Raw genomic sequence first — 14394 nt, 5'->3', positions numbered from 1 at the left:
ATTATTAATTTGAATGAGGATATTAAATATTTTCCCCTTTGTTTCTTTGGGAAACCAACTCAAGTTTCATGAATACTAACACAGGTTTCGGCTTGATATACTGTTTACTAACCCTGTATAAGAGGTTAGTTGCGGATTTTTGTAATTTAATTTGTAAACAACACTTTATATTACGCACTGTATACAGTAACCTGTTATATAATTTTTACAACACTAGTAAGAACATAGATAAATCCGCAATTATCTTCCTACATTTTGAAGTCAAACCCCTTGTTCCTAAAAATGTCTAAAGTGTAGTAAACCTATTCAGCTATTGAACTGTTTTGTCCCTTTCAGCTGTTTGCTTAATTTGAAAGAAAGTAACGAATACTTTAATAGTTAAAATGGGTTTATATACTTCATGAATAAGGGTTTTTAAGTGAATAAACGAACAATTATAAATATAGAAATATATAAACGAATCTGACTTGTGACTCGACGTTGTAATGCAAATTTTAAGCCTGAGCGAAGCGGAGCTGTCGGTTTGTCATTAATATTAGCGAAGTATCGCTTTTTTTTAAGATATAGACAATATATATATATATTTGTTTATAGAAAAGTATCCACTACAATTTGTATGGTAGGTACTACAGTGAATAATGTGAAAGAAATAATTACTACTATATAATAATTAATTAAATGGACATACAATCGGTGAAAATATAGCGTAATATAACTGATTCCAAAAAGAACGAGCTTAATTCGACTGTACGTTTTCTGTATAAATTATACAGCCATATTTTTTTTTATTATTTTTATAATCGATCGATTTTAGTCCAACGTTAGTTCCATACAACTTTTGACTCGACTAATCGCTTTTAACAACTTATATACTGGCTAGCAAGTTATATATAGATATACATAGTTTTGATATATTTACCACTCTAAGATTGAAAACATTAATGAACAGAACATTTGAAAACTTAACTGTCTTACAACCTCTAGTCACAATGTCAAACTATGATGTAACTAAACGCACATAACTTAGTTTTGGTGCTTGGCGCGAGGTTGTGTATGCGTCAACGATTGTCCCATTGACTTCACTTATGATTTATTTGTATTAGTTTGTAGTGAATTGTTACAAGGGACCCCTATTCATTTCAACCATAACTGAAATGTAAACAAATAACCGATTAGATTATTTATATATTTCTTGATCGATTGAGCCATGATTTTTTTTATAAACTTTACACAATTTTAAACAATTTTAGTTATTTCATCTGTAGTAGCTTTTTGTACTATAGTCTGTTAAAATATATATCTATATATCATATTTGTTTACATGCTGTATTTTGATTTTGTTAACACGGTAAATAGGCTTTTGTTAAAATCACAGCTTTTGTTTATATATAGTCAGGAAAACTAGTAATCCTAAGATTTTATAAATTGGACTATCTACATATTCAAATACTTTTTGTTTATTTATGACAACTAAACGCACATATAAGTCACTGTGTATGTTCTAACGTCGTGTTAGAACTTCCTTATACACATTGTAATATAATATTAAAAGTACTTGCGATAGTTACGTGTGACTGTCCTGAACGTAATTCGCTTAAAGATCATATACCGAAACTCGTCTCATGTATAAATATATTAAAATATAAATTACAAGTATTGGTAATAATATTACTGTGTGGGACTGTGTGTAGGGCGCTGGGGTCGGTGCAGCCATCGATGGTAGTAATTAAAGGCGCAACATGAAAGTATAACAGTATATTACAAAAATATATTGCGTAACAAACTATATGATCGTATTGTATAAGAAAAGCAAGAGGAAAAACAACACTATGGTAACTAGACAATATCCGTATAAAAACATAAATATTTAAAAATACGGAATAGTGTGCCATCCAGTAGCCCGAACGAAGAGTCCTATTACAATATAAATTTAAATGCATACATAATTAGTTTTGACGCAGTTTTTCGTGTGCATTAGAGTGTAGTCTAAAAGACTAAATTGAGTTTACAATTTTAGTCATCGTATAATTGGTATCACCTATAATGCCAAACCGTAACGTAAGGGAACCCTTTTAAATGGGTTAACATGAACGATAAAATTGTCTAATTTTTATTTCACTTAATGTAATACATAACATTCCAGTCTTTAAAAAGCTGTAGATAGTTTTGTAAACAGCTCGTAAATGATGTACAAAGTATTATTAAGTAATATGTCTCCTAGTCATTTTCATATTTAATTTAAAGCATGCATTTACTATTGTGTGACATTTGATTTTTTTTTATTGAATGATCTCCGTTTAATTTTGTGGAGAATTTAAAATTCTCCATTGGAAAATAATGGAATTTGACACAGGTATAATTATACATTAGTTTAAGTGGTATTAGCAATGACTAATACCGGAATTACTTACTAATTGTAAATAAGTATAAGTAATACATTACCGTACCAAATAAGGTATTAGATGCAAGAAAGGAGCACACTCCTCCTGCTCCTAACTCCTCTGCAACTCCCCTAGTGTTGCAAGTGTAAATGTGCGGCTTCAATCGCTTACCATCAGGTGTGCCTGGGCTCTTATGCCCTCTAAATTAATTTATTTCAGTTCTTGTAAATTAATTAATTTTACTTAATTACATTTAATTTATAAATTTTATTGAAGACATGCAAATTACATACATTTGCAACATTTATATATATATATATATTTATCATTGGGTATAACAATATTATGGATTGTATATTCCAAACCTATATACAAACCCCACCAAAAATAAAAGATATTTAGACCCTTAAAATGGATTTTAATCAAGTATTATAAAATATAAATGTAACAATGATTTAAATTGAACTTTTCAAGTTTATTTTATATTCCAATCATGTATCTCAGTTTTATTAAATTGATCTGATAAACAGAATATTTATGACCCATTACTTCAATTAAGGTGTGTTGTTAGTTTTGTTTTATGTTTTAAGGACTGACAGGAATTTGTAATTAATAAATTAAATATAATAAATGTAAATGATATAAAGTGTAATGTAATCATTTAAAATTGCTCACTAAATTAGTGTTAATGGTTATCCGTTTCATTTATATTGATTTTATTTAATGATACGATATATGTATTGTTTCTAATGAGTTACAACTATTGATTATATATTGATCTATAGCCTATTTAATTCAACTCAATATCTCATTGCAATGTGTATCATACATATGATCATTATTACACAACGGTAACAATACTAAGTAGCATCTCGATGGTTGCAGTGTGGTGCATTACATCAATCAACCAATGCATCTCAAGCATAAATTCAATCAATCAATCGATTCCATAACTATAATAATTGGGCACATTAACCACCTGGAGCTTGAAAATGTAATGCAGTTGCAATAGTTCTTATTTTACATTATAACTATTTTGATTACATTTGAACCATTTCACAGTTGCAGTTTGTGATTCAATTCGATTTGTATCTGGATAAGTCAAATAGTTCATAATTACTCACACATTACAATAAAATGTTGAAATTTAATTCAGTTTATTTACGTTTATACACTCTCGTTTAGTGCACATTTATTTAATTAGTCGGGTTCTTAATACGAATATATATAAATTTATTTGTTTCAAATAAGAAACTATTGCAACTGTTCTTTGTAACTAACACCTCTTTATTACGAAACCCTGCCCCATATTTTTTCAGTAGTCTATAGACTACTGCCATTTACTTGCCATCTAATCGTACTTACACCACTTGAATGCTATTAAAAAATAATATTTATGTGCACAAGTTTATTGTCAGATTTTATATTCCTAGAAGAATTGTAGTTTTGTACATTACCAGTTCAGTATTACTTTAATAATTTTAATTAATTTCCACTGACAATAACGTCGTCCTTTCCACTGCCTTCTCAAACGTCGAATAATATTGATAAATTAAACTAAACATATATTTAGTGTTATTAAATGTGTGCCTATAATAGTTAACGTGTTTAGATAGATAAAAGATGAATTAAAACGAAATGTATAATAAATAAATAACGAAATATAAGCGTCAATATGTCATGAGCTTCTCGTAGTTATGTGGAAACTAATATATTTTGTCCCAAAATATTCGATGTTCATATTGTACACTATAATATACACGTAGTCGTAATATCGTCGTCTTTGGCACTGTTTACACTTTATTAAGTATTACGTGCAAGTGTTAAGTGATTAGTTTTCATTCTCCAGTAATTTTTTTATATTACTTTCATACATTGTAGTAACATCGAGGTGTAAGAAAGTTACAGCAAAAACACCAACTTACATTAATCAAAATCTATTTAATTAGTAGGTAGTACTGATTGAACTGCTTATTTTCTTATCATTTAATAATGTAATATTAAAATATGTTTAATTGTCGACGACACTATGAATATGCAACAAACGTTTATATAAATTCAACTATTAACTTAATATTTGCACTTTATGAAGTGTAAACAGGCTATTTATAAGTGAAGTTAAGGTAGCAGATTACTTAGATATAATATTTGTTAATTGGTGTGTTACATTGAAGTTGGTTACACTATTATAATTATTACAATCCCATTATGTTACACAATTCATTTCTGGTCGGTACAGTCGGCATTAGATAGTTTCATTCAATATCATATAGCCAGTACAATAAAAACGCTTATTATCTGTGCTGTGTCAGTATGTTTATTTTTAAAATTGGTTTTAATATTTTTGTAATATTATTTGTCTATGGTAACTATTTTAAGATGAGCTTACTTTGTATTTTAAGATTTTTTTCTATTATGTAACGCTACCAGAAAAATCGAAATTGTATGGATTAACCATCGAATCTAGCTTTAATAATAATCTTATGTATCAATCTTGTCATCTCCATGCATTTGGATTTTGTGCATTACGATTTACGCATTTAGTTTGGAAGCGTTATCATAATTCTGACTGTATAAAAAAAATATCGATGTATTTAATACTGAATGAGCACTTTATTTATTGTGGTCTACTGTATAATTTACAGGACGTTTAAAATTATGAAATAGTGCATTTCCTATATATTAGTTCTATTCTAAAATGGTAGGATATCTCTGTTTTTGGCGGTAAAATAAAAAAATAAAGATAGCTGCACTAACTATTTAAAGTCGATTGTACCATGTAATGACATAAAACATTTATGAATTTTTGTATATTGTGCCTTTGTAATGATAGGTTAATTAATGTTTGTGCCTTTTATTTTCATGTTTACTGTATTTTGTACCTGAAGCTTTACATAGACCTTCAACTATTGCTTTTCACACCTTGAAAATTAAGTATTTAGTCTAGTTTAATAATGCTGTTAGTACTGTAGTATTTGTAGATGAATGTTCAAATCCTAATCAAGTTACTAAACAGTGTAATGTCAAATGTATAATCCAATTCCTTGTCAATTATATACATGTCTATAATTATAATGCACAAACTAATTTTATATTGTTTTACCAAGAAAGTCTCGTCAAGTAATGTCCTTGGCTTAAATTATATGGTTTAATTTATCAATACACTAGCCAAGAATATTGTTTATAAAATCTTTTGAATAAGCAAATTTCTATATAAGGACTCTTTCACATCACAGCGGCGTTGCGGCGACCTGCATTTCTAATTATGGAAACGTTTGAGCGTTTTTAGCAAAAAAATTAGAAAACACTTTCTTTTTATTTTTTTCACATCTCTAATGCTGTCTTTAGACTTCACATGCAGAAATTATAATCCGTTAGGCATCATCGAGACTAATAACCATAAGTGTTTTCGTGGTTTTTGGAGTGCCCTCTGGACTCGCCCGTATTTCTGTCTAGTGAAAAGAGTTAAGGGCATTACGGCTGACAGTATTAGAATAGTGTGAAATCACTTTTTACATGAATCGTCATAGGATTTTCTTTGTAGCAGTTGAATAGTTTAACCATCTTACATAGAGGGTCTAATATTATAAATACATTTTCATGAACGTTAAAACACATTCTATGTGGACTACTCTGTTATATTGAACTCGGTGTTTCTAAACATGTTGTATGTATAGGAACACTGCTTGCTTTATGCAGTATTTTCACTAGCAGTGTCGTGTGAAAGAGCCCCTAAATAGTTTCGATTTTATTTTTAAATTATTTTTTATATTAATTGACACTGTAGATATTTGTATTTTATATTGTATCAGAGGTCTTATTCAAGGGATTGTTTCAACACATAAATGTATAGAATTATATGTGATATCTATTGTAAATAATGAATGTTTATGCAATAATTATGTCTGTTCGTGGAGCACTTCTGTTTATTGTGTATTGCCAGAATTAGTCAAAAGAGACCTGTTTTTATTTTATAATATAGGATCATGTATGAGGCTAAGGTAGTCATAATAGTGGTTATTGTTTTTAACCAATATATTTGACCAGTGACTATGTTTATTGCTTTACATTCCAGATTATGTGATGAAATCATGGTTTGTTTTTAATAAATTTATTGGTAAAAATATTTCGTTTATTATTTATATCCATGTATTTTATAGAAATAGAACAGAATATAATGCTTATTGACAAACTTAGTATAAGCACTTTTACATAGTCATATTTTTTTTATTCCACTACTCATTGAGAAAGAAGGGTAAAGACTGAGAAATTTGCATGTTGCAGTTACAAATAAATGTAATATTATATATTCAAGAATTTTTACGAATAAAAACTGCCAAGTAGCAAGATGTTAATCATGTTATTAAATAATAAAGGAAGTAAAATTTAAATAGTAGTTACTCTGTAAAAAATAAAAACAGTCATAGTTGTCTAAGTAGACTTGTAGGCACAAGCAGCACCCTTTCACGAGCATAAGTGGTGAGCCAGCATGCTCGGCCATATTTTGAGGAGCCTATGACCTGTTCCACCAAACTATTGTATCTCTGAACATTTATCTAGATGTCTTTAATTACTCAGAACATTTTAAATTAAGAGACAAGATTGATGCAATTTGACACCTTTCAAAGGTCTGTCGCAGCGACTGAAAGTGAAGAGGCATGTGCCAGCTGTATTTTTTTGAAATGCGTATCAATCTTCTTTTGTTTTAAATAAGGATAAAATTGGTTATAAAGAAGTAACGGGTTTGCAGGCACAGATCTGTGACAAGACGATAAAACGGTTTAAGAGGGGTGCACAGATCTGTGTCAAAACATTTTAAGGATTAAATTCATAATCTTTGAGATCGATATTCAATAAACAGTAATAATCCAATTATAAATATTACTTCACAAGAGTGTATATTAATAAAAGATGAAATAGTTTTTAACCTTTTTTTATTGTAAGCTTAAATACATAGTTATTCTGTCTTGGCAGCAGCTGCTTTCGCTTTCTTCTGCTTTATGGGCCTTTGGGACCTGAGGATGGCTGATGCACGACGAAGTGTGGCCTTTGTCAAGTCGGTACGGTAGTGGTTGGCATTCATCAACCTCTTTACCTTAAAAAGTGATCTCCTGGCGCCGGCTTTGAATGGGCGCCTAATGGTGTTCTTGGATGGCTTGTTGGTAGCCTTAGCCTTCTTGTACACCACAGTAAAACCTTTCCTGTCCGGATTCTCGACCACGCTTATTGCCTTCTTATGTATTAAGCCATTGTATCTGTACGAGTTGAGGTTAGTCACATTGTTTGGCTCCTTGCTGAATGGCTTTTTAATGTTGCGCTTCTTCACAAGGAAAGCGTTGTTATTGCGGATAATCATCCAATTGAGATGAGAAGACATTTTTGCAATTTTCTTGTGAAACTACACAAAAACGTGTTCAGTACTCAAACGTGTACATAGACAAAAAAGAAAGAAAAAATTAAAAGATATGACACTGACGTAAAAATCAATGGAAACTTCGTTTGATTGGTTGTTCTGTACAACGAAATGTCAAAGTAGCACACAAAACCGCCAATCACAAAAAAGGTTTTTTTTATAGAAAGAATAACAGAATAAGATAACAAATTTCCCCAATGTATATTATACCTAGGGTGAAAGATTTCAGAAAGTGTTATGAATTTAATAAACGCGTTCACATTCTGGATTAAAAGAAATATAAAATACTTACCATTCTGTTATTATGTCTTTATTATAACACTCATTAGTATAACAGATCAGCAGAATAATAAATGTAATGTTGTTACTATCTAATACTAATAATTATCATTTGTATCGTATTAGATATTAATGTCACCTGTTTCTGTTATCTGACATTGTTAATTTAATAACCAATAAATTTATTACGTAAATAAAACGATAAAACCTTACCTTGGACAAAGTATTAGTCTAGCTATTCAAAGAGGGAACGCTGCCAGTATCTTCGGAACATTGTCTAAAGGGACCTCTTTTAATAATATATTTTAGTCATCATATTATATTTTTTTAAGCTTTGTAATTTTAGGTTCTTAGTTGTACAATTAGGTTATGTAAATACTAGTAATAAATATATTTATGTAAACGATAAATATATATTATTACGTATTGTTTTAGAAAAGATATTGTCGATATTTATCAATGAGTATAGTTTTTAAAATTTATTGTATAAAGTTAATAATAACTACACAAAACTAATATTAAAATTTACAAGCATATTTATTTTCGTAATATGTTTCGTAAATACCTTCCTTAGTTTATGTTCCTACTTCTGAGGAAAATCTTAATAACATGGTAACACTAAAAACCATAAACAACTACTAATTATCTTAGCATTCACGAAGCAGAAATTATATTACAATTATAATTAATTCGTGGACAATTCAATAATATTTCTATTGAAGAAAGTGTTTACTACATAGTTTAAATATTGTTTCCGATTGGCGAATGGATCACATGCCAATGTCATAATGAACTAAAAAATTGTCTATAGAAATTACCGTTGTTTCGTTTTTTTTCATCCTCTATCTAAGCTATGGTTTTGATACATATGTCAAATTCCAAACTACAAATACATCTCTAATATTTCGTATTGGTTCTAAAATAATTACGTCTTTTTCTTTAAATATTTACACTATTCTATATATTAAATGTAGTTATTTCTTGAATTTATTTTGTTATTTTATGTAGAGTGCCAAATTGATGATTCCTCTCCATTGGTATTATGAATCGGATTGATCAAAATATAAACAAAGATATGATCGAATCTGATCTAATCGACGTGGAATCTTTGGATTTTTCCGACAGTCAGACATGGTGAGTACTTTTTTAATTGTTGGTATATAATAATATTGGTTATAACGTTTTTTGGGGTCATTCAGCCAATATGTCTTGGTCGGTAGAAATGTCACTTTAGGGACAATATTGTCTCGTAATCGTTAGAACATTTTGCTGTAATTAAATTGTATTTTTATCTACTGTTCAGTAAATAGAAAATTCTCTAAAATAAACTATGTTATTTAATTTATTTGTTGGAAATTTTTAGATTTAAATTTTCCTAAGATACTAAATTGCTAAATGAAAAAATCTCTAATAAGAAAAACAAGTAGGTTTTAGTAACAGAAACTATTATTACCTGTGGTTAATAGATGGACACAACAAATTGTTATTGTTTTATTGTTAGGGATGATTCTGTAACATTATAAAATATGTTAAAATAAATTTTTGAGGATGTATTTTTATTATTATTAGCATATTTTATTACACCTTTGTATTATTATTGTTAATAACATAGTGTTTTTTCTTGTAGAGGGCTGTTATAATAATGGCATGTAACTTTGTTTGTAAACCAATTAGAATAAAACACAGATTTTTAAGCAAATGAAAATGACACTGGATATGAGTTTTGTAACATTACTGTTTTATGTCCACATTTCAACTATAATACAGATTACAAAGCAGGCAGGTTTTAAATTTTTTGAGACTGAGATATCTTTTAAATATTTATATCAGTGAGACTTAACTCAGTAACTATTAGTTTAAAATAATATATTATATTAAAAAAATGATTGTCGGCAGGTTGTACTCACTGCCAGATGATTCTGGTAATAAAGTGGACATAGTGGATTGGAACCTCTCATGTGACTGGCCGATTAGTGAGGACAATGAGTATGTTAAGTTGGAGAAGGATCTCTATGCCATACTCGATGATATACTCAAAAGTAAGTACATTCACAATTCTTATTCAATATGTATTTGCAATAATTATAACATGAAATCAGGTAGAATTGGTGTCACATAATTTTATGAAATATAGTACAAAGATTATAGAAAATTATAGATAGATAGATAGATAGAATATACTTTATTTACAACATGCAGTAAAGAAGAAGCACAAACAATATAACAAAGGACATATCATTACAATAAGGCCTTATTGCTAAAAGCAATCGTTTCAAGGCAACCATTTCACTAAGGAAACGGATTGAAATATTGAACAGGTAGGTAAAATGACATGAACAGGAGAAAAAAAGAGGAAAATAATAATAAATATTATATAATTTAAAATTTATGTACATAATAATAATCATATATTAAACTAGATACGCTTATATAAACTACATACATAATTTTAAAGTTAAATAGAATAAACTAAATATTAATTAAAACGTCATACTAACTAAAATTTAAATGTTGAAGATGAAGTCTTTTACTTGTCGTTTAAAAATATGAATGGACTTTTCAGTTCTGATAGATACAGGTAAATGATGTATTTAATACTTATATATAAAGTATATTATGTTTCATAATTAAAGAGAATCAGATTACATAGTTGTAATAAGTAATGCATAGTTTTTTAAGTCTTCACACTATTTTTGGTGAACTTTTTATTACCAATGCCCTTTTATTACTAATCCTCTATGGATTAAGGATTAATTTTAATTAAATTAATAACATTATATCTGTCAGAAAGGAGTTGACCTTTACCACTAAATCCCTACATGTGATTATAGTGCCTTCTACACTCTTCCACATTTGCATTCAGTGAAACTGTTCAGGTCAACTGCAATCACCAGAGGGCATGGGGATTGTAAGTAATATGGATTGTTAACCTCATTGCTAACAATGTACCATGTTTGGTTGACCTCCACGCGGTTTCCCCTTAATACCATCGTGATATATTCCTGGTAAATTTCTCATAATAGGCTAACTGACCTCATGCTCATTTTATCATCCTCCACTGGTGCCCCATCAGCATAAACCGTTAGCGTAAGCGGGCGCAACATTCCATTATCATGCCTAAAAAAAAACTGCAACCACCAGCTTTATAATAGTTTGGAAAGTACCCTTTCAATTGAAGTAAGAAAACTTGTCACTGACCATTAATAATTTTATTACATTTTTTAACCAAATTTGTTGCAGAATGCTAGAGAACTAGTTTTTATTTTTTATTGTAATAGTTGTCATACAACTTCCATTTAACACTATTTATTGTTGACCTAGGGTGTAAAGAAACTGTGTGTGTTGATAACTAAATAATGATTGTATCCTATCTTAATGATGGTCACTTTACTGCTCTTAACAAAGTATATATACAAATGGTAACACTTTTCTACAATGACTCACACACATAGCATCCTTTCCTTATTGTTTTATTGCCCTGAACCAATGTAAATCGTCGTTATTACGAAATCAGTAACTATCCAATTATTCGTTTAGACGCTATATCTAAAAACATCAAAATAAACTTCATACATTGAAGTTTTAAGATTCCACAAAAGCACTAGCCAAGTTTAGTATTGGTGGTATTAGTACGTAGGGGTCGAACATGAGAGTCAATAATTCTATAGTGAAATATCAGTTCGTAAAAGCTCTATTAACTCAATATATGTATTTGTCGCAGATATCGAATTGTTAGGGCTCTTATCAGGTAAACAAGACCGGTAGCACTACGACCTTCAAATCTATTACGATTGTCCAGTGATAGCGCGCCTAACAAATACAAAAAATATCAGTCAAATTTATTCAATCAATCCAATTTGAAGTCAGACGAAATGCGACCTCCTAACACTTTATTTCATACAATTATTCAACGCTCATCACGCCATGTACTTCATAAATATCTGATTGATAGCGAAACGTACGCGCTTCATAAGAAGAACGGAAGGTTGAATGAGGAGTGAAAGTTCTATAGTAATTGGATTATTTTGCCGGCGGCACGTCAGCATGCTGGTTTATGGTGCTTTTTATTTATGTCCAATCTCTCCACACTACCTTTTATAGTGTTGTGTTCTAAATGTGGACGCTATTGTCGCTTTAAATGGACAAAAGGAAACTTTGTATACAGTTATCTATGGATATCATACTCTAAACAATCTACTAACGCATTTTAATTAAATTTAGTGTACACCTAGACTATTCTAATTAACACTTTGTTGACTGGGAATTTAACACCAACTATGTCATGTCACCCGCTATTATGATATATAAAAGTAAGAATAGAATAGAATAGAATAGAAAATCATTTATTCAAATAAACTTAATTTAAGCACTTTTGAATAGTCATAACAATTTGTTTTTTATCTACCACTCGTTCGGAAAGCTGTCTCATCACAAGAAGAACGAGCAAGAAACTTGTGTGTTGCTCTTTTAAATAATCCTTGTAAGTTTACATTTACAAGTCGAAACGTGTGAATACAAACTACCAACAAGCACTAATTTTTGGGTCAAATATAAATATGCAATAAGATTAAATCAGTCGTAGTGATAAGAGCAGACCAGTCCCTACAAGTAGCACTCGTTCACGAGTATGACGGATGAGCCAGCCATCATTGCACTCGACCATATTTTAGGGAGCCCATTGACCCGGCCCACCACGCCGCCACATGTCTGGACATTTTAGTGAGCAAGAGTAAAACGTTCTAAATAAACTATTTGACTACTGAAATGTATAGTGCAAGCGCAATGATGAGTTACCTCGTCACCGATCAGCAACGTTTGCATGTGAAAAAGCGAGTTGATTCATCAGTAATTTTTTTTTAATGGATGATTAAGGAGTGGTGAATTCGCCTGCGATAACGGTTTGCGCTGGAGGATAACAAGATGAACATGAGGTCAGTTGGCCTATGGTGACAAATTCATCGTCATGTTGTCCAGGGGAAACGCGTAGAGGTCAACCTGACATGGTATAGTGCTGGTAATGAGGTCATTAGTCCACATTACTAACAATCCCCTTTCCCCCTCAGAGTAGTGTTAAGCAAGAATCGTATGTATAGCTTGTAAAGCGGCATACGTACCTACTTATCTATTAGTTGACGACTAGGCGAGAGAGAGGTCCGTCTCACCTATTTTAGTCATCAAATAGATTGCTCTGTAAACTATGTTTCGATTTAAAGGGCGTTTCGTACTTTGTACTCTTACAAAGTTCGCAGGCATGCCTCTTTAGTCAATAGCAACCATGAACGTCATAGATGCAATTATATGTTCGTGGTGCTGATCATGTAGTTTTTCCTATTCCATCACTTGACCACCAGATTTTTCGCAATTCCAGTTACATTTATAATAGAAATACTCTTAAAATAAAAACTTTAATAGTTATAATTTTTTATTCTACCATTCACATGGATCACAGATGCATACAAGAAGAATGAGGAAGAAATTTGTGTGTAGCTTTTAAATATATGTTGCTTTAAGTAAATACACATTAACAATTACGAGCCATGCGACAAACATCATAGAAACCGCTACGCACTCATTCTTTATGCAGTTTGATAATATTGTCAGCACTATTATAATTTGTAAACTCTTCAACTTTGTAATAAACTTTTTTGCAAAGACAGTTTCATCTAAGACTATCATAATATTGTACAAACATATATAGCTATACTGATTGTAAACAATAGCCAATTAACCGTACCGAATGATTAACTTCCAATGAGTCTCGCATGGTAAATGATCCAATGACATTCGACACGCACCATAAGTTCTGGACAAAGATCTGATATCCTATGACTATACGTGTATATATATATGCATACTACATAACTTACGTCTGAATATGATTCCAATTGTAGCGTGTATATCTGAATGGAGGTGACTAGCCTTCTACTGGCTGCTTCCTGCAGATTCATTTGTTTATTTATTTGAAGAAGATTGTAATTTGACATGTTACTAATCATATTGAATTATCCTAAACCTATTAATAATCTTCATAAATAGTCTTACTAAATAAATTTTCCTGATGATCAAAATATAATAATTCGCAATAATATACGATACATTGTTTTCTCTATGCCAGTGGTCGAACTTCGACCATAGTTAATTTAACATTCAGTAATACTATACACAATTAATATTATATTATTCCATTCCCCATTTGACCAGAGAGTTTTATCCTTACTAATATTATAAATGCGAAAGTAACTCTGTCTGTCTGTCTGTCTGTCTGTCTGTCTGTCTCGCTTTCACGCCAAAACTACTGAACTGATTTAAATGAAATTTGGT

The 14394-nt window shown here is 30.3% G+C and overlaps 2 protein-coding genes across 4 annotated transcripts in view; one reads left to right on the top strand and one right to left on the bottom strand.

The window, feature by feature from the left end:
- Window positions 1-7298: 7298 nt before the first annotated feature.
- On the bottom strand, window positions 7299-7837 carry LOC131850595 (large ribosomal subunit protein eL28). The gene has a single exon (XM_059200885.1). The coding sequence runs from the start codon at window positions 7756-7758 to the stop codon at window positions 7339-7341; it is 420 nt and encodes a 139-aa protein (XP_059056868.1). The 5' UTR covers window positions 7759-7837; the 3' UTR covers window positions 7299-7338.
- A 1128-nt stretch (window positions 7838-8965) lies between these two features.
- LOC131850591 (uncharacterized) overlaps window positions 8966-14394 on the top strand; it is a 41634-nt gene continuing 36205 nt past the window's right edge. For all 3 annotated transcript variants that reach the window (XM_059200880.1, XM_059200879.1, XM_059200878.1), the window contains exons 1-2: window positions 8966-9207; window positions 9970-10112. In XM_059200880.1, coding sequence (XP_059056863.1) covers window positions 9116-9207; window positions 9970-10112 — 235 coding nt within the window. In that variant the 5' untranslated portion in view covers window positions 8966-9115. The remainder of the gene's footprint in view (window positions 9208-9969; window positions 10113-14394) is intronic.

This window comes from Achroia grisella, unplaced genomic scaffold (assembly GCF_030625045.1).
Source record: "Achroia grisella isolate CSIRO2021 unplaced genomic scaffold, CSIRO_AGI_Agris_v1 utg777, whole genome shotgun sequence".
Classification (NCBI taxonomy): domain Eukaryota; kingdom Metazoa; phylum Arthropoda; class Insecta; order Lepidoptera; family Pyralidae; genus Achroia; species Achroia grisella.
This window is presented reverse-complemented; position numbering and strand designations above follow the sequence as displayed.